At 42.9% G+C, this 23,003-nt stretch overlaps 1 protein-coding gene across 2 annotated transcripts in view; it reads left to right on the top strand.

Moving 5' to 3' along the window:
* The window catches only part of tshz2 (teashirt zinc finger homeobox 2), a 46,767-nt gene extending 24,368 nt beyond the window's left edge, over window positions 1–22,399 (top strand). For both annotated transcript variants that reach the window (XM_080496146.1, XM_080496147.1), the window contains one exon: window positions 18,676–22,399. In XM_080496146.1, the coding sequence (XP_080352272.1) occupies window positions 18,676–21,716 (3,041 nt within the window). In that variant the 3' untranslated portion in view covers window positions 21,717–22,399. The remainder of the gene's footprint in view (window positions 1–18,675) is intronic.
* The last annotated feature ends 604 nt before the right edge of the window (window positions 22,400–23,003 follow it).

The following is a 23,003-nucleotide window of genomic DNA, read 5'->3' as shown; positions in this document are numbered from 1 at the left end:
TTACATAATTATAGATCTATAAACACTGATAGTGTTTGTGTTTTACACCTCGCGTTGGCAAAGCATGGCCTTTTCCCAGTAAGAGCACAAAAATGAGACTTTTGAATTGAAATGATCAAAAAATATGACGAGAGCTGCACATAAAGCTGGCGCAAGTGACAGCATGACTATTTTGAAGACATACATGCTTCATTCTTCCAGCATGCATGTCATATTTAGAGTACTTTTATTTGCAAATAATACATTAGTTTCCCGCAATAATCATCCTGTTTGAGGTTTTTTATTTTCTTTCTTTTGTTTGAGCCAGATATGACAAAATATGGGAGTTTTGTTGTCAGTTTACTGCTTTGCAACGGTGGCGGGATGTTTAGAACAACACACTGGATATCTCTGCACACTGGGGCTGAAATCTAACATTCCCAGGGATTTCTAAGTGTCCTACAAATGTGGTAATTATGGTAGATCTGTCATACATAAAGCTCAACTTCAAATCCTAAAATACTCCTAACATACTGATGATTGTGCTTTTATTGGGCGTGGAACAAAATGTGAGTATGATTTGGTTTGAACACAGTCTCACCAACATTGATTCTGGTTCACGGTTTGTTTTGATAATAGTTTTTGGGAATAATTAAAAAAAAAAAAATCTCATTCAGTTCTTCCGTCTTTCACCGAATTTCTTGTGCTTTAATAATTGTGCAATACAGTACGTATATGGCAACTTTAGCGTGACCGCAGTGTCAACATAGGCATTGTAAATATTGAAAATGAACAGCGAATATGAAAGAGCGTCTGATAATGTAATACCTTATTACCTGTCAATATTATAATATTGCTATAATATTTTGCTCTATTTGGCAAAAAAATAATAACTTGCCATTAGTGTATTACAATAGTTTAGCAAGTATCATAATAACATTTTGCCAGTAATTGTATTATTATTTAATTTGCCAATATGTTATTGGCTGGCCTCGCTCTGGTCCCCCACAATATCCTTTGAAAATGTTACCTGCAGCCAATAAAATGTAAATTGAACAACATTTCTTGGAAATAATAGGTTGGGGTTTTTTTTTTAGTTTTTGTGTAGTTTGCTTACCAAAGACATGTAGGGTTAGGGTTAGTCTTTCATTGAGGAGATATACACTCAATTATGGTTGCACTTTGGTTATTTCTTTCTATATTATCCCATCATTATTGTCAAGTTATTATGTTTTGGGCTTTTTACATTTAAAATGACCCAATTATTATGTTATTTGCTGTTGCATATGATAAATCCATGCTAATTGTGCGATTGACTAATTCGTTTTTTTTGCATTTAAAATCCCATCGTTGTCGCAGTATTAAACAATGTTGTTGTGTATTTTCACCTGATATCGTGCAGCGTGAATGACTTTAGTCCGTTCTCTATGTGAGATTATAATGCCCAGCTGAATTCTGAATCTTCCTCTCATCTATATGCTGTATGTCTCTATATGTCTGCCCTCTCAGTCATTGTCTAAGTCTCTCCCTCAGAAATGTGAAATAATCAAGGCACTGTAATTAGCCTCACTTGCTGCATTGTAATTGGGGGCAGAAGGAGGTTGCCCATTCTATATTTTCTCCCCCTGTTTGGTAATTGCAGACTTTAATGTGCCCTCTGTTCATTTTTTTCCCCCCCCCCACCTCATCCTCCTAAGCTTGTTCCCATAGATGCCGCTGTTATTTTAAATGCCGTGGCTCTTGTGCCTTTCATCAGTCATCAGAAGCTCCAGCGCTTTGAGAGGGGGAGAGAGAGGGGGGGGGAGACAGAGGGGGGAGAGTTCATTTCGGAAACCCACTGTCTTATTCCCTTTTTGGGTTTCAGCGCCTTCAGCCTTCCCACTGCCTCCGCCATGAGATCCTTGACACTGTCCAGGTCCGTCCTACTTGGCAAGAGGCAGAGCTACAGAGAAAGGCAGAGTTTATTTCCTGTTCTTGTGAATCATATATCAGTACAATTCCCCTCTGTGCTGTTTGGCAACGGCGGAATGACGGGTGTCATTTATCATACGGACTGAAAGAGGCTGTGGGAAAAGGGATTTGAATTCTTCTGGAAGTGTGTGGACTCTCCTTAGTGGTGAATCATTAAACGGAGGAGTTTTTCAACGGGGATATGAGTAACTCCTCGCGCCGCTACTTTTGTTCCCTTGCTTCGCCGCTGGATCAGCCATTAAGAAGTCTCCAAAATAAGATTTACTAGTTTTAAATAAATTGTGAAAGGACATGGCATTTAACTTGTAATTGGGGGATTTTTTTTTTTTTTTTTTTTTTTTGTGCTGCTGAATCCATTAAGTCACTCTTTTGGTTTGATGCGGCTCCCTGCTCACGCTTTGAGAGAATTATATTTAAGCTAATTTGAATTTACAAATTTGATTAGCACTGCGTTTGTCAGCTCCTTGTTGTCCTGCTAAGTGATGACATTTTCATCTCGCCATACAGTTGTTTTGCTCTCCGGGTTCGTGTTGACTGGTATTTAAGATTGTGCTTTATAAACATTTTGTGTTCCTTTAGATTTCCTTCCTTTCACTTGTCAGAGATGGTTACTATTTCCTGCATTTTGAGCCGGGTGATCAAAGAAAGCGACTTTTGATAAGGCTGTCACCAGCTCTTCAGCTGCACTGGCAGAAATAAACGTGTCAAGCTTTAACTTATCCTCTGAAAAAACATACTTCTAACCCCTGCTGCTCTAATTGAGTGTAACTCCCAGAAACCTGTGAACACACATGCAAAACTGAGCAGATCATAAATCAGGTTTCTATAGACAGCCGCTGCCCCTCCCAGAGGAACTTCTGGTTTCCATGAGCTGGCTGGAAATCAACCTTCTCTTTATGATATTTTCGTACCCGCCATCTCGACTTTCCGAAAGTTACTTGAAGTCCTCATCAAAATGGAAAGTGTCAATAAGGTATCGTATAGGGAAATGGGTCTTGGTGTGTTTCAGCTGTCAGCAACTGTTAGCTGTCTCTCATGTGCAGATCACAAAGTTAAATGTGCTGTCAGCAAGTCCTCAGCTAGAAATAGACGTGTTGAGGTTAGCCTGAGAAGCACCGCCACCCCCTGCTGCCCAGCACAATGTGGATCCATCAAACAATGTGAACACGCATCAAACCCAAGCGTAGAGGTGTAATGAAGCATATTTTCAGGTTCCGAGGTGTTGGGAGTCTGCTACAAAACAAAGTGATCTTTTGGTCCGTCTTTGTTTGTAGAGCGGTGTTAATAAGGCGTCTGATGTGGATGTTATTTTGAGTTTTTGCTTCCCGGGCTGCGGCGGTATTCAGCGCACGGGTCTGTGCTGCCTCTTCCCCTCCTCGCGGAGAGGTACATCCCGATGTTTTCTGAACCAAAGCTCTGAGTGCGTGACCTCTCCCAGAGGCCCAGAGTCCCGGGCCAGTATCTTGACATGTTAGCCTGCCACCGCCTGCTAAAGGAGAGTGTAGATGCCCCTGAGGTAAATGAAAACATTTGGTTCTTGCCAGACCTGTTCACATCTCCACCGGGCCACATGAGCTGGCAGGTGACGCGTGTACTGAGGAGAATCGGAGACCGCAGCGGTGGCCTACTTCTTTTCTTCCACACAGGCCGTTAAGGCCACAGCCCAGAAACACAGATGAACATGTTCTTGGCTCAGAAAACACACCGCAGGAAACTGACAAAGACTGACCTGCATCCAGGTGAAATTCAGGCGGATCGTTTGCTCTTTCACACATCGGGAGCGCATTCATAATAACATCGCTTTGTTTTGAATTCCTCTTGCTCGTCAGTGGCCCGTCCACAGTAAGTGAATAAAACTCATCCTTGTGAGTGAATTTAAGAGGATCACTCCGTGGCTTCCTGATCATCCTCCTTTTTAGTTCTGTAATTTTCAGAAATAGACTTGACATTGTGTCGCCATCTCGTATCAACATCTGCAATTACCACGCAATCCACATTGAGGTCCCATGGGGAAGTATGATTGCAATTAAAAGCACGGGGCAAATGTTAATTAAGTAAACTACTTGAAACTGGAAACAGCGGCAGTTTTAAATGTTTTTACTTTTAACCTCGCACTTCTTTTTTTTCTACTCCCATTTATATTCGCAAGCCTGCGCAAATTACAGGGAGGCTCAATCACATTCTTCGCCGGAGATATTTCCTCCGTCTTTAAGTGACTGCATACATTTTAAATAGGAAAAATAATAATTTGCCACTACAAGGTTGTCTCGGTGTTTGAATCTGGGCTCTTTTTTGTAATACTGCTGGTTAATTCCGCGATGCTCTCCAGTTGACTTGAAGACTCGTGGTGGATACCGCTGCAGTTCACCGGGTTATTAAATCAGAGCGAATAACAGGCCAAGTTCTGGCCATTCTCGTGATTGATGAGCCAAGCTTTATTTGCTGAGGCGGTATGTTTGTTCCTGTGTAATTGTCTACCAGATGGCTAAGCTAACTGTTCTTAAATGCCTTCAGACCTGCAGGGGTCCTGGGTCTTAACATTTTCCCGGCTAATGACATTATGCCTTGCAAACATCTCATAGTGTCTTTTTTTTTTTTTTCTCGTTCCTGTACTTTTCTAATTCTCTAATGTTGGGGATCAAAATGGCTTCTGTTTCTAATTTGTTCAAAGTCGATGTTTTGAAGTCGCTCTGTTGGTAAACTCTTCTGCGAAAATGAGCCCACTTAAATTTGAGAGGAGAGGAGATGAGAGAGAGAGAGGGGGAGAGAGAGAGAGAGAGAGAGAGAGAGAGAGAGCTGGGGGGGTGCAACTCCACTCTACCTGTGAGGAGTCAGATTGGAGGAGAAAATGGATCTAGGTGGCAGTGCGAGTCATCAATCACAGCCCCTCAAGGGGAGCTGCAGCTAAAGCTGCTCTGAAGTGCTATCTGTCAGCTGCTCCGATCCAGCCGGGGGACCAGAGAGGGGCCATATCGCCACCCATCAGCTCATACCCAGCACACAACTGCCATGTAAACATGTGCAGGTGCTCCTGTCACAAAAAAAAAAAAAAAAAAAAAAAAGGAGAAGAAGCTTTGTCCCAGTTCACAAGGTCGTGAATATTTTCACAAATCTTCTTCACGTTGTTCTGGAATATCTCCAGATTCTTCTGTGATAGATTTTTTATTGTTAACAGTGGTGGGTGGTGTATTGTAATCTAAAAATGAGCATAGGGCTTTCTCTCTGCTTTCCACTCGTCCCTCCCATCCCAGCTCTGAATAAAGCCACCAAGTGCTTCTCCGCCGATGTCAAGCCGCGTCTGTCGATACCTCTCAAGATGGATAGTTGTTCTGCATGCTTATTGATTCGGCACAGGCCAGAGATATAAGTATCATTTGTCATTTCTGGAATTATTTGGAGTCCTAGTTAAAACCCAGAGTGGGGGGAGATGACCGTGCCTCGAGGAGGCGGGTGGGGGGGTGGGGGGGGGTTGGTAGTTGGTGGGGGAGTAGCGACTTGTCTGGGCTTTGATGAATGACTGCATGGGTTTTTGGTTTTTACTGCGAGCGCCAGGGCCCTTTAGCTGCTATTTGCTTTCACCATGGTCCAAGAAAAACAATGCGATGGGTCCAAGGACTGAGCAGCATCGTCCTGTCATGTAATGTAACGCGGCGAGCAGGGTGGTCCAGGCAGAAGAGTCAGGAGGAGGGTGGGCCTTGGGACACTACACGCTGCTCTTTCCAAAAGACCCAGTGGGTCAGAAGCCGCCCTGCTGCTCTGTGGTCCCAGCTGACGGCCTTGAAACGCTCACATTTGAATATTTAGCATTCAGCGTCCACAGGGTAATGACAAACACATTTTACTCCTTAAAGAGTGCACAAAGGGAAGTGGAGGGATGCTGTTGGGTAGCGGTAGCTTCAGGGTATCCCCAGTGACTTTGATTATGTTCTGTTTTGGGCACGAGGCCAGCTGCCGAGCTGGCTTCATTACTGTATGGATCATCTTTTAAGACCATTTAAGATCAACGAGCGCTATAGTCCACTAATGACGGAGACTCCGAGAAGTTCATTACGCTCAAACTATTTGATTCATTCAGCTCAACAGTCTGTGATCCGAAATCTGGTGTTTAACTGATTTATTTTCCTTTTTTGTTATTGTTGTGGAATCATTTTCATTTTTTAAAAGTGCGACTTGAAAGCGGATTGTTTTGGAGTTTGTTGGCGGAGGGAAAAGTGTTTAACAGAGGAACATGTTTAACAGCAACAAAAGAGGAGAGAAGAGGAACCCCAGACACATGAATGACAAGTAATTATTTCCCTTGTCCATCAAACTGTGTTTTGATGCAAGGATGCGATCAAACATGATATGAACAATTCCAAAGCCTTCAAATGAAAATGATTCTCAAATCGTGCGCAGCCTGAGTGTGAGCTTTTGTGTTCAGTTGCAGCATGAATCATTCATAAACACGGGCACACACACACACACACACACACACACACACTGGGCAGGGCAGCAGTCTTTTTTTTTTTTTTTTTTTGCCTGACCAATATTATTGCCACAGCTTTTCAATGCTAGATGACCATTGTGTATTCATTTCCATTTCAGCTTGCCAAAATGTCTTCTCACAGCAGGAGAGGGATGGATAGAGACAGCTTTGTGTGTGTCTCAGAAGTCTTCTTTTTTTTTTTTTTTTTTTTCATTATTGTGGCGGTGAATATCCCTACACGCAGTGGGCTGACCGGCTGCCCCCTGATCTCCCTCCATAGCCTTCAAACAGGACAGTGCACCCGGCCGGGGTATCCAACACGTTTCCTCTCACATGAGCTGCCACGAGGCCTCAGGAACATGGCATCCTGCTCCAGAAGCTTAAAAAACAACAACAACAAAAAACCACTCTAGCAGCTTTACGTCTTTGCAGTATTCCAAAAAAAAAATAAAAGGAAAACAATATGATCTACTGTAACTTCTTAGAATGAACTTGTAGCGAGCACATGTTTACTGCAGTGTGTCATGAAGGAGGGTATTTGCATTAGTAGGGCAGTCTTCTCCATTTTGTTTGCCAGAGCAGCGAGAGGACAGACAACAGAGGCCCTACTTAATCCCTTTGGAGAACTAGTGCATGAATTGATATATCCTCCTCCTCTCTCTCTCTCTCTCTCTTTCTTTCTCTCTCGCTGTCTCTCTCTCTCTTTCTTTCTCTCTGTCTCTCTCGCTGTCTCTCTCTCTCTCTCGCTCTCCTTGCTAATGTCTTTCGTAGAACTTGAACAAACAGCCTGTGCGTGTAGAACACATAAGACAGATGTTTAGGATTACTTTCACCTCATTGCTCTATTGTGTGCACTTTAAGGGAGCTCAGCTGATGTGGAATGCCACTCATTCAGGCTCCCTGCTCCTACAGGGCTCCTCCTGCTTATCAAAGTGCCATCTGCACTCAAGACAGAACAACACAATTTTTAAGAGAAGGGATGGTGGGAAGATGTATTCAGTGGCACGCAGAAAGGGGGGGGAAAGTACCTGCTTTGTGTGTTAACCTGGTAACACATGTAATTCAAACAATGCTTTTTAGTGCATTGGTTTGTCTTTTTATTTGCCTCTCTCTCTGTCCCCCATTCATCTCATGTGTGTTTACAGATGTAGAAACAAATGGGCCAGACCTGCAGTGATATTGTTGAGGGGTGACATTATCTTTTAGCTGAGCACTTATCTAATCTGGCTGCTGTGGGAAGCTGGAGGAAGCGGCTGTGGGACAGGGGCCGGGGATACTGCATCTTTAATTACCATTGATATCGCAATGGAGAAGAGAGGGATGGGGGGAGCGTAGCCAGCGGAGGGGGAGGATGGGAGGGAGGAGGGAGAGTTGAGAGAGGGAGAAGACCCGTGTTCACTTTTTAATTAAGGCTCCGTAGTGTAACTCGTCAATGTACATTATTGGAAGAATGAACGTCAATGCCATTGCTTTTTCTCCCCCTCCTTTATCTCTGTCAATGATTCAAAGACATGATTTATGGTTCGTCTCCGTCTTTCAGGATCATCCATCAAGCACGGGCTCTGCCGCAGCGCCACCCGTTGTAAATCATTCTGAAAGCCTGTCACTCATTTCCATTAACCGTTCCTCTGTCGCTCTGGTCTCCGCCTCCCTCAACCTCCTTTTTTTCCCTCCCTCACTCTCTCTCTCCCTCTCTCTCTCTCTCTCTCTCTCTCTCTCCTGCCACCCTCCTCCACCTTCCACTCCTGTCTCCTCCCCCTCAGTGCACAACCTACAGCCACGCAGGGGTATCAGTTCCGTTCCGCTGCTCCGTCCGCCTACCTTCTTTTCAATAAATTAACCACTTTCTCCCATGCAATGAATAAAAAGGCTCTGCACTCGTCTTGCAGTCGGCACCTACTCCTCCTCCATTATAGCTGAACACCTTAGAAATGTCACGGCGCTGACTTGTAGGCTAAATGAGGATATAGCTCAGGGAAAATATTTTTGTTGCACTGACTTTTTCAGTGGCGATATTTGAACAGCTTTGATATGTTTGCAGTGAACATACATGCCCACACATATCCGGGGCTGTATCTGCTTGTATTATGTTTCTCTTACTGCTGATGACTTGAGATTAAAGTGGCATTCTGCATTTAGTAATAAAAGTACTGATTTAAGCTTTTGGAATTAAGAGACACAATTTTATGCTTGTAATTATTTCATATCGTAAAAGCACCACTGATGTTTGCCAATGTCAAAAATACACATATGATCTAACATGATGCATGAGGACTACATTTAACAGACTATAGATTAAGTTATTTGAATTCATGAATGTAGAATATCAGTTGCAGATCGAACAAAACACTAGGAGGCGTTAAAGCTGATAGATGTAGGTTGTACAACGTGCAATTGGAATGTTTGCCTTGTTTATGAATGCATCCGTTTTGAACATATTTTGAGGAGAAGGTGCAAATCAGCTTTAAGCAGAGACACTGCTGGTGTCATTTAGTGAGAGATGTTTCCTCCGCTGTCTCCGCGCAACTTTTATTTGTGGACTTTGTTCACAGACATTTTCCGAGCTCACCCGTTCTTCGACCCCACCATCGTCTCTGAATCTTTTCCGTTGCTCTTCTTTTTCCAACAGGTTTGACTTTGTGACATTCATATCCCAGAGTCAATTTTTCCTCAAATGCCTTGCCTGTAACACAATGATCAGCGAAATCGTCGCTCATCACCCCATCCAATGACTTGTTGGTGAACGCAACCAAACAAACACTGGAACAAATGCATGCAAAGCCATCATTTGGTTCCTGTGTGTGAAGTCACTCATGGTGTTTTTCTGTGCAAAATGCACAATAACTAAAAGCCTGATCATGCAATTGAGCACGCCTTCGACAAGATCTTAGTATATCAGGCCCTAAGTGGGCAGTCCTCCTATTAAATGCTGTTGGTTTTCTCCAAATTCTACCAGTAGTTGAATTCAGACACCCGAACAATGATGGCAGTCTTTAACCAGTTTTTATGGAAACAGGTCTTATGAAGAGAAATAATTGGCTCAATGGAGTGACTGTCAATCTCTTACAATGGTTGATGTGGCTGCTCTGGGGAGCCCAATTCACTGCCTTCTTTTTTCATTCTAATCAACATCGAGATATCAACACAGCAGAATACCCACAAACAGCAGAAAGCCTGTTTTGAGGGGAAACTTTCAACTATTGGGTGCCAACACATTTCACTATTTGGGCAGCCATTGTTCTCAGAGTGGGCTGTCAAAGTGACAATGAGCACCAGGCAAATCCAGAAGTTTGCACTTTTCAGAAAACAGCGGGCCCTAATCATTTGCCGGAGGACACTTGACAACAAATTTGCCATTAAAATGAATCTGAATAGGAGGTAGTGGGGCTGTTTTTGAAGCATTTCTGCCTCTCTTACTGTTGCTTGTCTTGTCCACGCGAGCTCCAGGTTTGGCTGGTTCTGCTTCTCTCCCTTTATGCTTGCCATGAAGCAGCCTTTGGTCCCACTAGAAACTGACAGTACCATGCTTCAGCTGCAAATTCACTCTGTAGCCTCATTGTATTTAATGAAGGGAAAAAGTGGCAATCTACTATTAATGAACTTGGAATGTAAAAAAAAAAAAAAAAAAAAGGGAAAAAAATGCCTCCCGTTGCTGAAAACGGCATAAAACTGCTTGTACAAGGAAAGCTTTGGCTGGAGCCCATCCAGAATCTAATGAAAGATCCATACAGGGACAGAGCGGGAGGGAAGAGTTAGTGAAATGCAGATTGTTTTAATAGAATACACACAGTCTCTTCCAGCTGCACTATCAGATTCATCAAGGCCTGACCTTGATGGAGTGCTGTTGTTGTTTCGGAGGGGCCTGTGTTTAGGGTTCATGCAAAGTTTATGATGCAGGGACTGTATGTACTGTACATCGACTGCCCTCCGGGGAAAACTTAATGGAACGAACTCCACGGAGTGAAGAGTGAAGGGGAGTTGCCATCACCTGATTATTTGCCGCTATAATATTACATCAAGAAAGAGCACATGCAGGAAAATATAAGAGGACAATTTAATATTCAAGACAATTAAATGTGCGATATTGCCTCCCGGATGCAAAATAAAAGAGAATCCTATGACAAAGCAAATGCTTCTGAAGCATCCGACGAAGATTGAATTGGAATTGAAAACCTCTTTATTTAGTCGAGCTAGTGAGCATGAAAAACAAACAGCACGTTAGGCGACCGTGCGCCATCATACCTTTCACTCAGTATCTCATAAAACCTGGAACAAAGGCCTTATGTGTTCAAGGCAGTGGTACTTTAAACGATGGCCCACTTTTCCTCCCTGCTGCCACGCAAACATTCCTGACTGACATTCAATCAGGGAAATTTGAACCGAAGCAAGATGGTCTTTTATTAGTACCACCCTGTTTGCTCGACTGGTCAGCTCCAATATGCGGAGCGGTTTGAGTGGCGTACTGTAAAGATGATGGGTTCGCTCTCTGATAAGGGTGAATGAGGGGTAAACTGCTATTCTGCAGAAAGGAACCATCAGACCTCATCATGTCGCTCCTGGAGAGCCGTGTCACGGGCTCCTCAGAAACCAAGTGACAGAGCGGCGCAGGGCTGCCGCTCCACCTCCTTCCTCGCAGTAGAGGGAGAAAATACAGCGGAGCTGGAGCTGGCCTCGCTTCTGCTCCACTAACTGGAACTTTATCAGTCGGGAGGGAAAAGATCATCTATAATCTGGCAAATATACAGCAAGGCTTTTAAGCCTCTTCACTCGTAACGTTATCCTACACACTCGCCAAACTGTTTATATTTACCTTTGGCTGCGAGCAAAAGAGAATGAATGGGAGACAGTGGTGCCACGTACTGTATATTTTTAACTGTTTATATTAAGCGCCACATTACAGCAGCCGGTGATTTTAAGTATTGACTGAAATTGTAACGGAATATATATTCTCACTTATCTCCAGTGGCATCGAGCCAGACAGATAGGTGTGGATTGAGAAAAATCTGTTTCTGAGAACTCTGCTTTCTCAACGCAGAAGATTTTCTCGTGTTTTAACTCGCACGTTTGCAGCGATGGAAGATCTCTTTTGGGAAAATTTCAAGTTTGGACTGAGTTTGACTTCCAGAAGAAAATGTTCCTAAAATGCTTCATACAGCAGTTGGAAGTATTATATTATTGCGCTGTAAGTAACAAGTTACAAATACATTGCTGTGACTGCTTTTTTTTTCTGACAGTGGTTCATGTACAATAATAACATTTATTCACCTATTTATTAGCTGCATATTGCAGTAATTATGTGCCTTTTGTTTGGCACTGATACAAACAGTACTCCAAATTCACAGTACGTACTGTGAATTTGCAATAACTATAAAGATCTATTTTATTACTGTAATTAAGTAATACTTGTACTTTTATGGGTATTTTTAAGGGATGTGACATCACCTAATCTACGTAGCTAACACACGTCACTGCCGAGTGATGACAGGCTTGTAGATTGTTTTGTTTCCTTAATTCCATAAAAGTCGGAACACTGTTCACCACAGTGGTTCAGACATTTCTGGAATATATTCGGCACAGATCAAGAACAGCTGGATTTTAATATTAAGAGGAACTGTCAACAAGTCGGTATAAAAGTGTTTCAGAGAGGTGCCGGTGTAAAGATGGGCAAAGGATCGCTCTTCAGCAACAACTTTAATCTAGACATTCTGAAAAGTGCTCTTCAGTGCAACATTGTGAGGACTTAATAATGTAATAAGATCAGTAGATGATTAAAGGAAACGGCAAAAAGTGAAACCTATGTGCGTGTAATTTTGTTTTTTATTCTCTTTTTTTAATTCAGATTTATCTTTCTTATTAAGTTTTATTATCTTGTACAATTTCTTTTTACAAATTGTTTGCGTCTTTTTTTTTTTATTACACTTGATGTTTTATATTTAAAAACTATGCTTTATTGCTCGTTTAGGATGGGCTTAAGATTCAATTGAATACCTGCTAAATACATACATTTAAGTTAAAAAATAACTAATACTAGTGATTTTAAAATTAGAAGTACTTTCTGACAATTGAAGACAATTTAATCAGTATTACAGAAATTGTATTTGAGTAGAGGTTTTCCGTCTGTGATCATTATGGCTGCATGAATATGTAAATATGTCAATGCTACATTAAATCTAATCTTAACTGCTTCATATAGTATAGACCTTAATAAACTCACAGCCATCATTTATAATTGCATGGAAGCACTTGGTTAGTTGAAAAAAACTGGAAAATAAAGTAAAACTGCCTGCAAATTTAAATCCTACCTGTGTGTTGCAGGGTAGCAATAAATACTGTGTCTACTCTGGTATTTAATTGTATTCTATATGTCTAGAAAACATACACACTTTGCTATTGTGCTGCTCGTCTGGTAAACAAAATAAAAAAAATAAAAAAACCTAGACAGGAATGGCGCATGTATAATTGTGTCTCCTGGTGCTGTTTGGAGACCCTTTGGTGAGATGCAACAGCCAGCCAAGGCAAATGCATGTGATGTGGCGGCTGTGGCGCGTTCAAAGCGATGACTTAGGTGCTGGAGTGCAGATTGCAATGCTCTCCCACCGCTCACTTCCAATTAGGCGGCGGGCCGAGTGATGCGTCTCGGAGCAGAAGCTTCTAGTAGGCATCAAAAGCAGCGGCGTCGCTCAGTGACATCACGGGGGGAGAAACGGGGCATCCTGGAGTTAGAACTGGCAATCGGATGCGGCTCGGTGAATAGTGATTAGCATCTGTGCAACATGCAAGGACAAAGACAAAAAAAATCTACACACTCATCTATGAACATACCCTGAAAGTAAACATGCTCAGAAGCTGGGTTATCGTGTGTGTGTGTGTGTGTGTGTGTGTGTGTGGGTGTGTGTGTGTGTGTGTGTGTGTGTGTGTGTGTGTGTGTGTGTGTGTGTGTGTGTGTGTGTGTGTGTGTGTGTGTGTGTGTGTGTGTGTGTTTATTACTGTGTTGACTGTGCATTGCAAAGTTCTCTGTGTTTTTAGTTAACAGAATGTTGGTTGTGAAAACATTTTTGATTAATTGCCATAATTATTGTGATCATTTTTGCCCAAATGAACAGCCAGATGGCAGGATATGGTGTCATATTTGCGATCCTATCATATTAATCTGGCTCTGGGTCCATCTGAGCACATTGTGCCATTTGTTGTGTTCACAATCTGTCCACAAGTTGTCCGTGTCTTTTTCTTTCTCTTTTTTTTTTCCTTTTTTTTTTTGGTGGGGAACTGTGAGTTTTTATTTGATTATATTAGACTATTAAATATTAAAGTTGAGGGTGTATGAAAGCAAGGCATTTATCTGCATGAATAACTTGTGTTTAGTGAAGTACGTAATGCGCTTTAAGTAACATCTCCTTCATGCATACAAAAATTAACGAGTGTTTCCGTCTCATGGTTTTGTAGCTGAAGCCTCAGAAGGATCCAACAAAACCACTTTGTGAAGGTTCACGGCTGCTTTTGAAAGCACTTGCGCATTATCTAATCTATATTTTGTACGTTTTTATTTTCTGCAGAATGTGAACCGCAGTGCTGATATTAGCCATTTTTGCAGCTAAATACAACGTGACGGAGGCTCTGTTGCAGTCTGCCTGCACAGTTTTCAAGCGCATCATTGGAGTCGTTTAAAACAAAAGTGCTGAAAGGAAATAATGGGTCAGATGGGATCTAACGACACATTCCTATTTAAAAGCAAGTCAGAAACTATTTCAATCTGTGATATCAATTAACCTCCAGACAAATTTTGTCAAAGCGAGCAGTCTAAGTGCGATTGTTCTCTCTTTGCTCTGCAGTGTCCTTGGGCTCGAGGAGACTGTTTCCTGACAGGGAACAATGAAGAGAGAGGTGTTTACAGATCTTTACAGATGGCTCCGGGGCTCAGAATTAGGTCTCCACCATTCCTCATGTGATTCGGTTCAGAATTAACTTCAGATGTGTCATCAAGACTATCATCAGGACGTCTGACAATGTATCCGTTTGATCTTGACGTGCGCTTCTCACCGAGTTAGTCAGATATCACTGTCAAGTTTTAAAGCTGGTGGCGTGTGTGTGTGTGTGTGTGTGTGTGTGTGTGTGTGTGTGTGTGTGTGTGTGTGTGTGTGTGTGTGTGTGTGTGTGTGTGTGTGTGTGTGTGTGTGTGTGTGTGTGTGTGTGTGTGCGTGTGTGTGTGTCATTCTAATGATAGCTCACTGAAGACGTCGCGTCGTGGTGACTTTCTTTTACAAACACACCATCCTGTTCTCAACTTCACAACTTTGTTTGGAATTATGTTTTTGTACACCGAGTACTTTTTGACTGACGTTTCACACCTATTTATAACAACAGATGAGCGTGGTGACTAAGTGTTTCTAAATGCACAGGCACAATTATCTGGGTACATTGCTTACATGTGAGTGGAACCAGAAAGGAGAAACAGATACACAGCACTACATTTACCGAGACAGCTGAAAGATTGTTCAGTGATCCTGACCTGCGTTGTTAGTGTGTATTCTGCCTATCTGGCAGGCCTCCTTTATTTTTTTTCCCTCCTTCCTCTTTCTTTCTCTCTGTCTCTCTCTCGCTCTCTTTTTTTTTTTTTCTTCACATGGCATAAATCCGGGAGATGAAAATGTCATGGAGCAGGTTCATTTTGCAAAGAGGTTTTGATTGCCATGCGCGTGTAATTGATTGTTCCAAGGACAGGGGGAAATCTAGAAATGTCATAACAGTCCTGCTTAGGTTGGTCCCACCGCTAGGCAATCAATGAGAAGTAAAAAGAGATATTGATTTGCGAGCAGCAAAAACTGTAGCTTGAGACAACCAGAGAGCACTGGGGAAAGTGGCACGGACGTGCAGACCTGTCACTGGCACCTATGAATTACCCAATCTTCTCTCAAGATAGTGTTACCTCGGATACTCACAAAGTCCTGCGACGGGTATTTCAGCTGTCCATTAGCTAAGCTCTTCAGGCTGCTAACTCTCTGTAGCTTGTCAGATTAATGAAGGAAATGTTGACCTTCCAGGGGATAAATGTTGATGTTCTCACTATTACAAAAGTTTCTCCTGGCATGTTCATACAAGTAACAGGATGCCCTTTTACTGCCGTCACATACGTCTGTTAAATGATTGACAGGTTTTGAATAGACTCACTTAGTCAGTGAGAGGGGAGGGATTGTGCTCCATGAAGATATTAAAGCTTAAAGTTGACTCATAAATATATTGTCACGTAAGCCTTTAGCACCAATCCATTTGGACAGCATGGTGCCATGAAGGTAGCAGTAAATATAATCTACTATTTTCTAGGCAGTGAGCTGGTTTCTCTTGATGTAAGGGAGAGGGAAAAAAAAAAGGGCTTTTGGCTCGGGAGCAGGCTGCTGCTTCTGTAAATCCAGGCCTAGCTATGCCAAGAGTCTGTTCTAACGGATAAAGGTTATAAACACTTCAACCGCTTGATTTATGATGGACACCTCAGGTTTTTTGACCTTTGCATATCTCTGTCTGAAGATATAAATTTGTAGTGACACAGATTGGAGGCTTTACAGCACTTTATGACATGCTAAATCTCAGGCGAGGCATGCCAACCTCTTGTTTTGTGGGGCCAGTTAGGCTGGGAGTTGCCTCGCTCATATTGAGAGGCAACATGCTTGTGGCAAAACTTTTGGGATTCTTTCATATTGAGTACTGAAGTTAGATTTTGTTTTCCAAGATGAAGAACTTTTGTAAAGAAAAGATATGCCGTCATTTATTCTGGATTCTGGACATAATGGATCTTTTTGGAGGTGCACTGTTGTGTTTTCTCCCCCTTCAATCCCATCTTGTTTTGAAGAGTAATGCACCTTGGCATGGCCACAGCACTGTTGTGGATCCGGAACTGGCAAAGCACAGTTACAAATGGTGGGGGAAGCGGAGTGAGACATGTGGGTATCTTGGAGTGATCCTTTCTAGAAGGTTAATTGGTGCCTCTGGATGTCTGCTACTTAGGGCATCTGATAGAAAGCCATAGAACAGCGGGAAGGGCAGCTGTTAATCTCTGTCAATTCCACCCTCAAATACTAAGATAAAGACAGACATTCACATTAAAATTGATATAACAGCATGTGAGTATAGCAGTTTTACTGGAAAATGGGCAGATCCTTTCTTGGACTGAATGCTATTTATTGGCGATTTTTAAGGCGCATAAAATATGCAGGACATAGCCTTTTCTTGAAATGATGGTGTGTCCCAGGAATGAGAAATTCATGCTCAACCACCACTGGACTGGAAAAATGCTCACCTCCCCACTTTGGCGTGCATCCGTACCAGTCTCTCAGTTTTTAGTGATGACTTTGAAGAGAAAGGACATCAACTGGGAGCTTGTCATGGTGTTCTCCTTCACTGTGAATACTATATATAAGACTATAAATAAAACATACCTCTGTGCTCTTGACAACTCTCTCCCTTAGCATCAAGGGTGTTTTGGAGGCCATCACTGATCTCGGCTGGCCAATCAAAACATCTCTCTTGCGGTGGATCAAGGTCACAGCACATTGGGGCTTTCCGGTGTGTGTGTGTGTGTGTGTGTGTGTGTGTGTGTGTGTGTGTGTGTGTGTGTGTGTGTGTGTGTGTGTGTGTGTGTGTGTGTGTGTGTGTGTGTGTGTGTGTGTGTGTGTGTGTGCGTGTGCGTGTGCGTGTGTATCTGGACTCTTGTTCACCAGGCTCCATTCTGCATGTTTGTTTTGAAAGTCCGAATCCCATCTCCATCTCCATCCATTAGCTGGCAAGCAGTTCATCTCCAGGGTTTCTCTTGAGGCACTTGTGAAATATTGATAAAAAAAAAAGTCTTATTTTCAGAAGGCGAAAAAGATGAAGACGTTCTTTGGGCTGCCCAGTGTGGGACTCCTGAGTGCTCGGCTTCAGCCATCCCCCTCATGGAGTGCCCTCTATTCAGAAGAGAAATATTAACCACATGAAATGCATAAGTGCCTGGACAGGGCTGTTATGTCCTATTCATATTTAACTCAGAGCACATCTGCCACGTCTTTCCCAAAATGCACATTTTTCCGGCATGACTATGAAGCGGAAAATATCTCAGACGTGTGACAACTCTGACAAACTGCATTTATTGCAGGATCTCTTCAAGAGATATGCAAACGCTCGCTGTGATATTGTTGACATGGGTTACCTCGCGGTTAGATTTAAAATAATCTACAATTGTTATTGTCAGAAAGCTGTTGGGGTTTTTTTTTTTTTTTTTCTTAATCTTCTGGATCTTTATTTTTATTACACTGAGCAGAGCCAGCTGCCTCATGGAAATATCCTCCGTGCTGAGTCAGAGTTTCCACTAATTGGATGATGGGAAATGTGTCAATTAGAAATACTGTTGTTTAATTATCTGTTAATTGAAGCAATAATGTTTGTGCTCTATGAGTTGAGAGAACGAACAGGTGAATAATGAAAGAAGTAATTGCTGTTTATGAGACTGTCAAGGAAAATATAATGACGTGACAGATTGCCAGTAATCTTTTGAAATTTTGTGTAATTGTCGAGTTTTAACACTCATATTCCACTCTGTCACTCCACAAGTGAGATCCACACGGAGATCAACATCCACATTTGCAAGATATTTTTGCATTTCTCTGTCAACAAAACAACTCCCTGTCGTTGAATTGGAGAATAGTGACGCTTTGCAATGGCAGATAAACGTTGTCTGACTGAACAAACTGCTTCATTCGAACCTTTTAATGTATTTCTAGATCAATGCAGGACATTAGAATATCTGAGTTTATGTTCAGCCATTTCTCACGTGTAGCTTGAGGGAGGCCGAGGTCCTGTTCACAACAGAGGGCTTACATTTTCATTGGAGTTTTGAGGCATCCATAATCACTATGGAATAGGTCATTTGCAATAACACTTAACAGGCCCCAGAAGAATCAATTTCCTTTTGTCACTCAGTGGCCAATGATTGTTGTAAACATCTCAACTTGAGGCCAGGAAAACCTTGGACACAGCACTAAGTCAATGGCCTGTCGTGAATCAAATGGTGCCGTTACACCAGCAGCAGTCTGTTAGTAGGAACATTATGTCCACCTTTACCCTCCAGCCTCCCGAGGCACAAAGCAGTCGCTGCTGTGTTGACTGAAATGGCTTTTACTTGATGCTGTAACGATTGCTTGAATTAGAATATTGTAATTCATACAATAAAGTAACTAAACTGTTGTCAGACATTGTATTTGATTGATTTTTCTCCTTTTCTCTGTCTTTTGTAGTATACATGCCGGACGACGATAATCCACTTCAGGACTCGATCCCTGAAGAAGACGGAGAGAATGACACTCAAACTGAGGAGGAGTGCTCAGAGAAGGCCAGCCCCAAAGTGTCTGAGGACAGAGAGCTAGACAACAAGAGCACTAACACATACAGCAACCAGAATTCTCCCATCAGTGTCTTTTCCAATCAAGAGGCAGAGTTAGAGTCACGGCTTAGCGACAGCAGTGACAGACTCTCAGACTTCAAAACCGCCTCGCCACCTGAGAGCCAGCGAGATGAAGAAAGTCGTAGCTCCAAACACAAAGAGGAGACGGGCGGCAGCTTGGAAAAAATGCGGGCGGCCTATGCAAACTTTCTCTCTGACTCCTACTGGACGGGGATCGGAATGGACTTGAAAGTTCGCAAAAACACCAGCAAAGCTAACTGCGACAGCACCAATGGAAGCACCAAGAGTGAGTTTGACTGGCATCAGGACGCCCTCTCCAAGACCTTGCAGCAGACACTTTCCCCAAAGCCTGCATCCAAACCCAACCTCTTCAGCTCTGTCCACCTGTACAGGCAAACCACCAAACCCTGCGGCTCCGTGTTCACAGGGGCCAGTCGGTTTCGCTGCAAGGACTGCAGTGCTGCTTACGACACGCTTGTGGAGCTGACGGTCCACATGAACAAGAGCGGACACTACCAAGACAACAACCACGGCAAACAGAGCAACTCCTCTGGCTCATCCTCAAAATCGAGAAAACGAAATCTGCAAGACATGGAAGGGAAAGAGGATGCACAAAAAGTTTTGAAATGTATGTTCTGTGGTCATTCTTTCGATTCCCTCCAGGATTTGAGTGTCCATATGATTAAGACTAAGCATTACCAAAAAGTGCCTTTGAAAGAGCCAATCCCAGTGCTCACCCCTAAATTATTGCCACCAGCAAAGAAACGGGCCTTCGAAACGACAAGACCCTGCTCACCCGATTCCACCACCGGTGTGGCCGGCTACACAGAGGCTCAGCGGGCCGCCACCATTTCCAATGCCAACAATAATCGCTACGGCTATCAGAATGGAGCCAGTTACACCTGGCAGTTTGAGACGTGCAAGTCTCAGATCCTCAAATGCATGGAGTGTGGAAGCTCCCATGACACCCTGCAGCAGCTCACAACACATATGATGGTCACTGGTCACTTCATAAAAGTCACTAACTCAGCCTCAAAAAAGGGTAAGCAGCTAGCGCTCGACCCCCTGGCCATAGAGAAGATCCAGGGTTTAGCCGACCCTGCCGCCAGTGACACTGAAGTGGAGAAAGTGTCTCCAAAAAATCCATCCCCTGGGTGCAGTGAGAAGGATAGCCAGGGGGAAGGCACATCAGACAAAATGGAAGAAACTGAAACTAATGATGACAAGCAAGAGGGTGAGGATCAAAAGGCAGGCAATGGGGCTTTTAAGTACCCTTATCTCCGCGAGGAGGATCTGGAACAGGACTCAGGTGGAGGAGGGGACATTCTTAAATCTTTAGCCAACACTGTGGCCTCTGCCATCAATAAAGCTCAAACAGGGACACCGAGCTGGAGTGCCTACCCGAGCATTCACGCTGCCTATCAGCTTTCTGGCATCATCAAAAGTGCCCCTCTCGCTGCATCTCCCCCTGCTCAGCTAAAGCAAACATTTAACCACAAGCTGAGACCGATAGCCCCAAAGGGAAAGTTATACCACAGTGCTGTGGGAGCTGAGGCTCCCCAGGGACAGCATCAAAATGTGGACATCAAAAAAGAAAAGGTTGGCATTAGCGATGGTAAAGAAAGTCAGAATATTAAGTTTGATCTGGTGGAGAATGATGACAGCGATTGTCAGGACGATTCCTCTTCCTCTTCAAAGCTTGATGCAGACTGTTTGAATGAAGGGAGTGAAGCGATCAAAGAGAAGTTGAGCCCAGATTTCTCTGACAGAGGCAAGACACCGAGCCCCACTGCCAGCAATGGACGCAGTGCTACTTCAGAGGCTCTCAGTGACACTCCGGATATACTTGGCATAAACCCTCTTAGTGCACTGCAGTCAGTTCTGAACAATCATCTGGGCAAAGCAAATAAGCCCAACAACTCAAGAGTAGATAAACTATCTGCTCACAAGCAGTCTATTTTTGCCGACATCAACCGTAGCAACGATAAACCCGCTGTACTGCTCGGGAGTCCTGTTAGAAATAGGCCAAATAACACGTTTCTCTTCGTTAACGAGGACCAGCCAATAGACCTGACGAAATCCAAACACAGCAAGTCCAGCTCCTTGCTAGTGCAGCCCTCCACGCCGATGCCACAGAAATATGCTCTTTCTGACATTGCCGACATGGTTAAAGTTCTTCCAAAGGCCACCACACCAAAACCCTCCATCCCATCAAGAATTCCGACAATGAAACTGGAATCGGACGTCCGCCGCTTTGAGGATGTCTCCGCCGAGGTTTACTCCGTCCATAAGCGTAAAGGCAGACAGTCAAACTGGAACCCTCGCCACCTCCTCATCCTGCAGGCTCAGTTTGCCTCTAGCCTCTTTCAGACCTCGGAGGGAAAGTACTTGCTCGCCGACCTCGGCCCTCAGGAACGGATGCACATCTCCAAGTTCACCGGATTGTCGATGACCACCATCAGCCACTGGTTAGCAAACGTAAAATATCAACTGCGTAAAACAGGAGGGACCAAATTTCTGAAGAACATGGACACGGGCCACCCAGTCTTTTACTGCAATGACTGTGCTTCCCAGTTTAGGTCGCCGACATCCTTCATTTCCCATCTGGAGTCCCATCTCGGGTTCCAAATCAAAGACATGTGTAAAATGCCGGTAGAGCACCAGACGAAGGTAGAGGAGCCAGAACTGTCGAAGGCCCTCAGTGTCAGAGCCACAGAGCCTCTAGTCGCGGAGGAGGACATTGACTCGAAGTTCAAATGTAAGCTCTGCTGTCGGACATTTGCAAGTAATCACGCAGTCAAACTCCATTTGAGTAAAACACACAGCAAATCCCCCGACAACCATTCACAATATGTGGAAATGGACAAGGAGTAGTTTTTTTTCTTATTATTGTCACTCCCCCCCCCCCCCCCCCCCTTTTTTTTTTTTCCTTTTTGATACACGGGTCAAATATTTCAACCATTTTTCAATTAGCATTGTGTAGTGTGCATCATTATTACTTAAAAAAAAAAATCATGGAATACAGCAAAGTTACACTGGTTAGAAATTGTGTAAGGAAACACTAAGAGATACTTTTGCACCCTGCTCAAATGCATCACCAGTAATGAAATGTATTACTGCTTGAAAACAACATTATTGCTGATGTTTGCATGCAATAGCCTTGGCTATGACTACTATTTATTTGTATGATATGTCAAGTTTCAATTGTATTTCAAAGGCAAAATAATGAACTGACTGTACTTTACAACCTCTGTGATACAGTGCACCTGCACATGTGTGTGCAGCTGTGTGGAACAGGTAGCCCAATACACCACAACACACATGCAGACCACCTGTACAGTGTATTGCAATGTGAAAAAAAAGAAAAAAAAATGTTTTGTGTCGCAATGATAGAAGAGGGGAAAAAAAAGCACTTTAATAAATGTTTAATCACCAGTTTAGACTTGGATTCTGTACATGGTTCAAAAATAATTAGACAGTTTGGAAACGAGGAGATTTCACATGTAAATATATTTTAGACGAAGAAAAAAAGAACAACAGTGCGCTACATGCAACAAGGACAACAGCAAGACAGATGATTCCTGTGATACATGCACCTTTTTTTACTTATTCAAATAAAGAGTTAACATTTGATAATGGCTTACATTTTTTCTGTGTCGTATTTCCCTCATCACACGTGCGATCAAGGATCATAGGACGCAGTGATTCGGGAATGAGCCCATTTCTGCAGCATTTCAAAACTCATAGAAATGAAGTAGAAATTTCAAATATCATGTAACATAATCTAAACCTGAGTGTAGAGTGCACTCAGAGGTGTGCAACTTTTATTAATGTGATGCCAAACGCATTAAGTCATCACAACCAGAGGGCAGAATTGTGATTTATTTGAGAATTATTGCTCCTTATTTAATGAATTTGAACTTGGTGTTTTTCTGTAAATGATGTTTTCAACATCAAAATGCATGCATTCAACAGTGTAAACCTTAAAATGCATTTATTTATTCATACAGTAATTGCGACTGATATCTGATTTTAATGTGGCTGACATGACATATTTTCCACTGTCACCCTTGAAAATAAATAAAATACAAAAATGTTTTTTGTTAATATACTCAGTTGCCACTTTCATATATAAATGCCATCCTACTTGTCGATATACAT

The sequence above is a fragment of the Blennius ocellaris genome (assembly GCF_963422515.1).
Source record: "Blennius ocellaris genome assembly, chromosome: 5".
Taxonomy (NCBI): domain Eukaryota; kingdom Metazoa; phylum Chordata; class Actinopteri; order Blenniiformes; family Blenniidae; genus Blennius; species Blennius ocellaris.
Note: the sequence above shows the minus strand (reverse complement) of the source record. Positions and strands in the feature narration are given on the sequence as shown.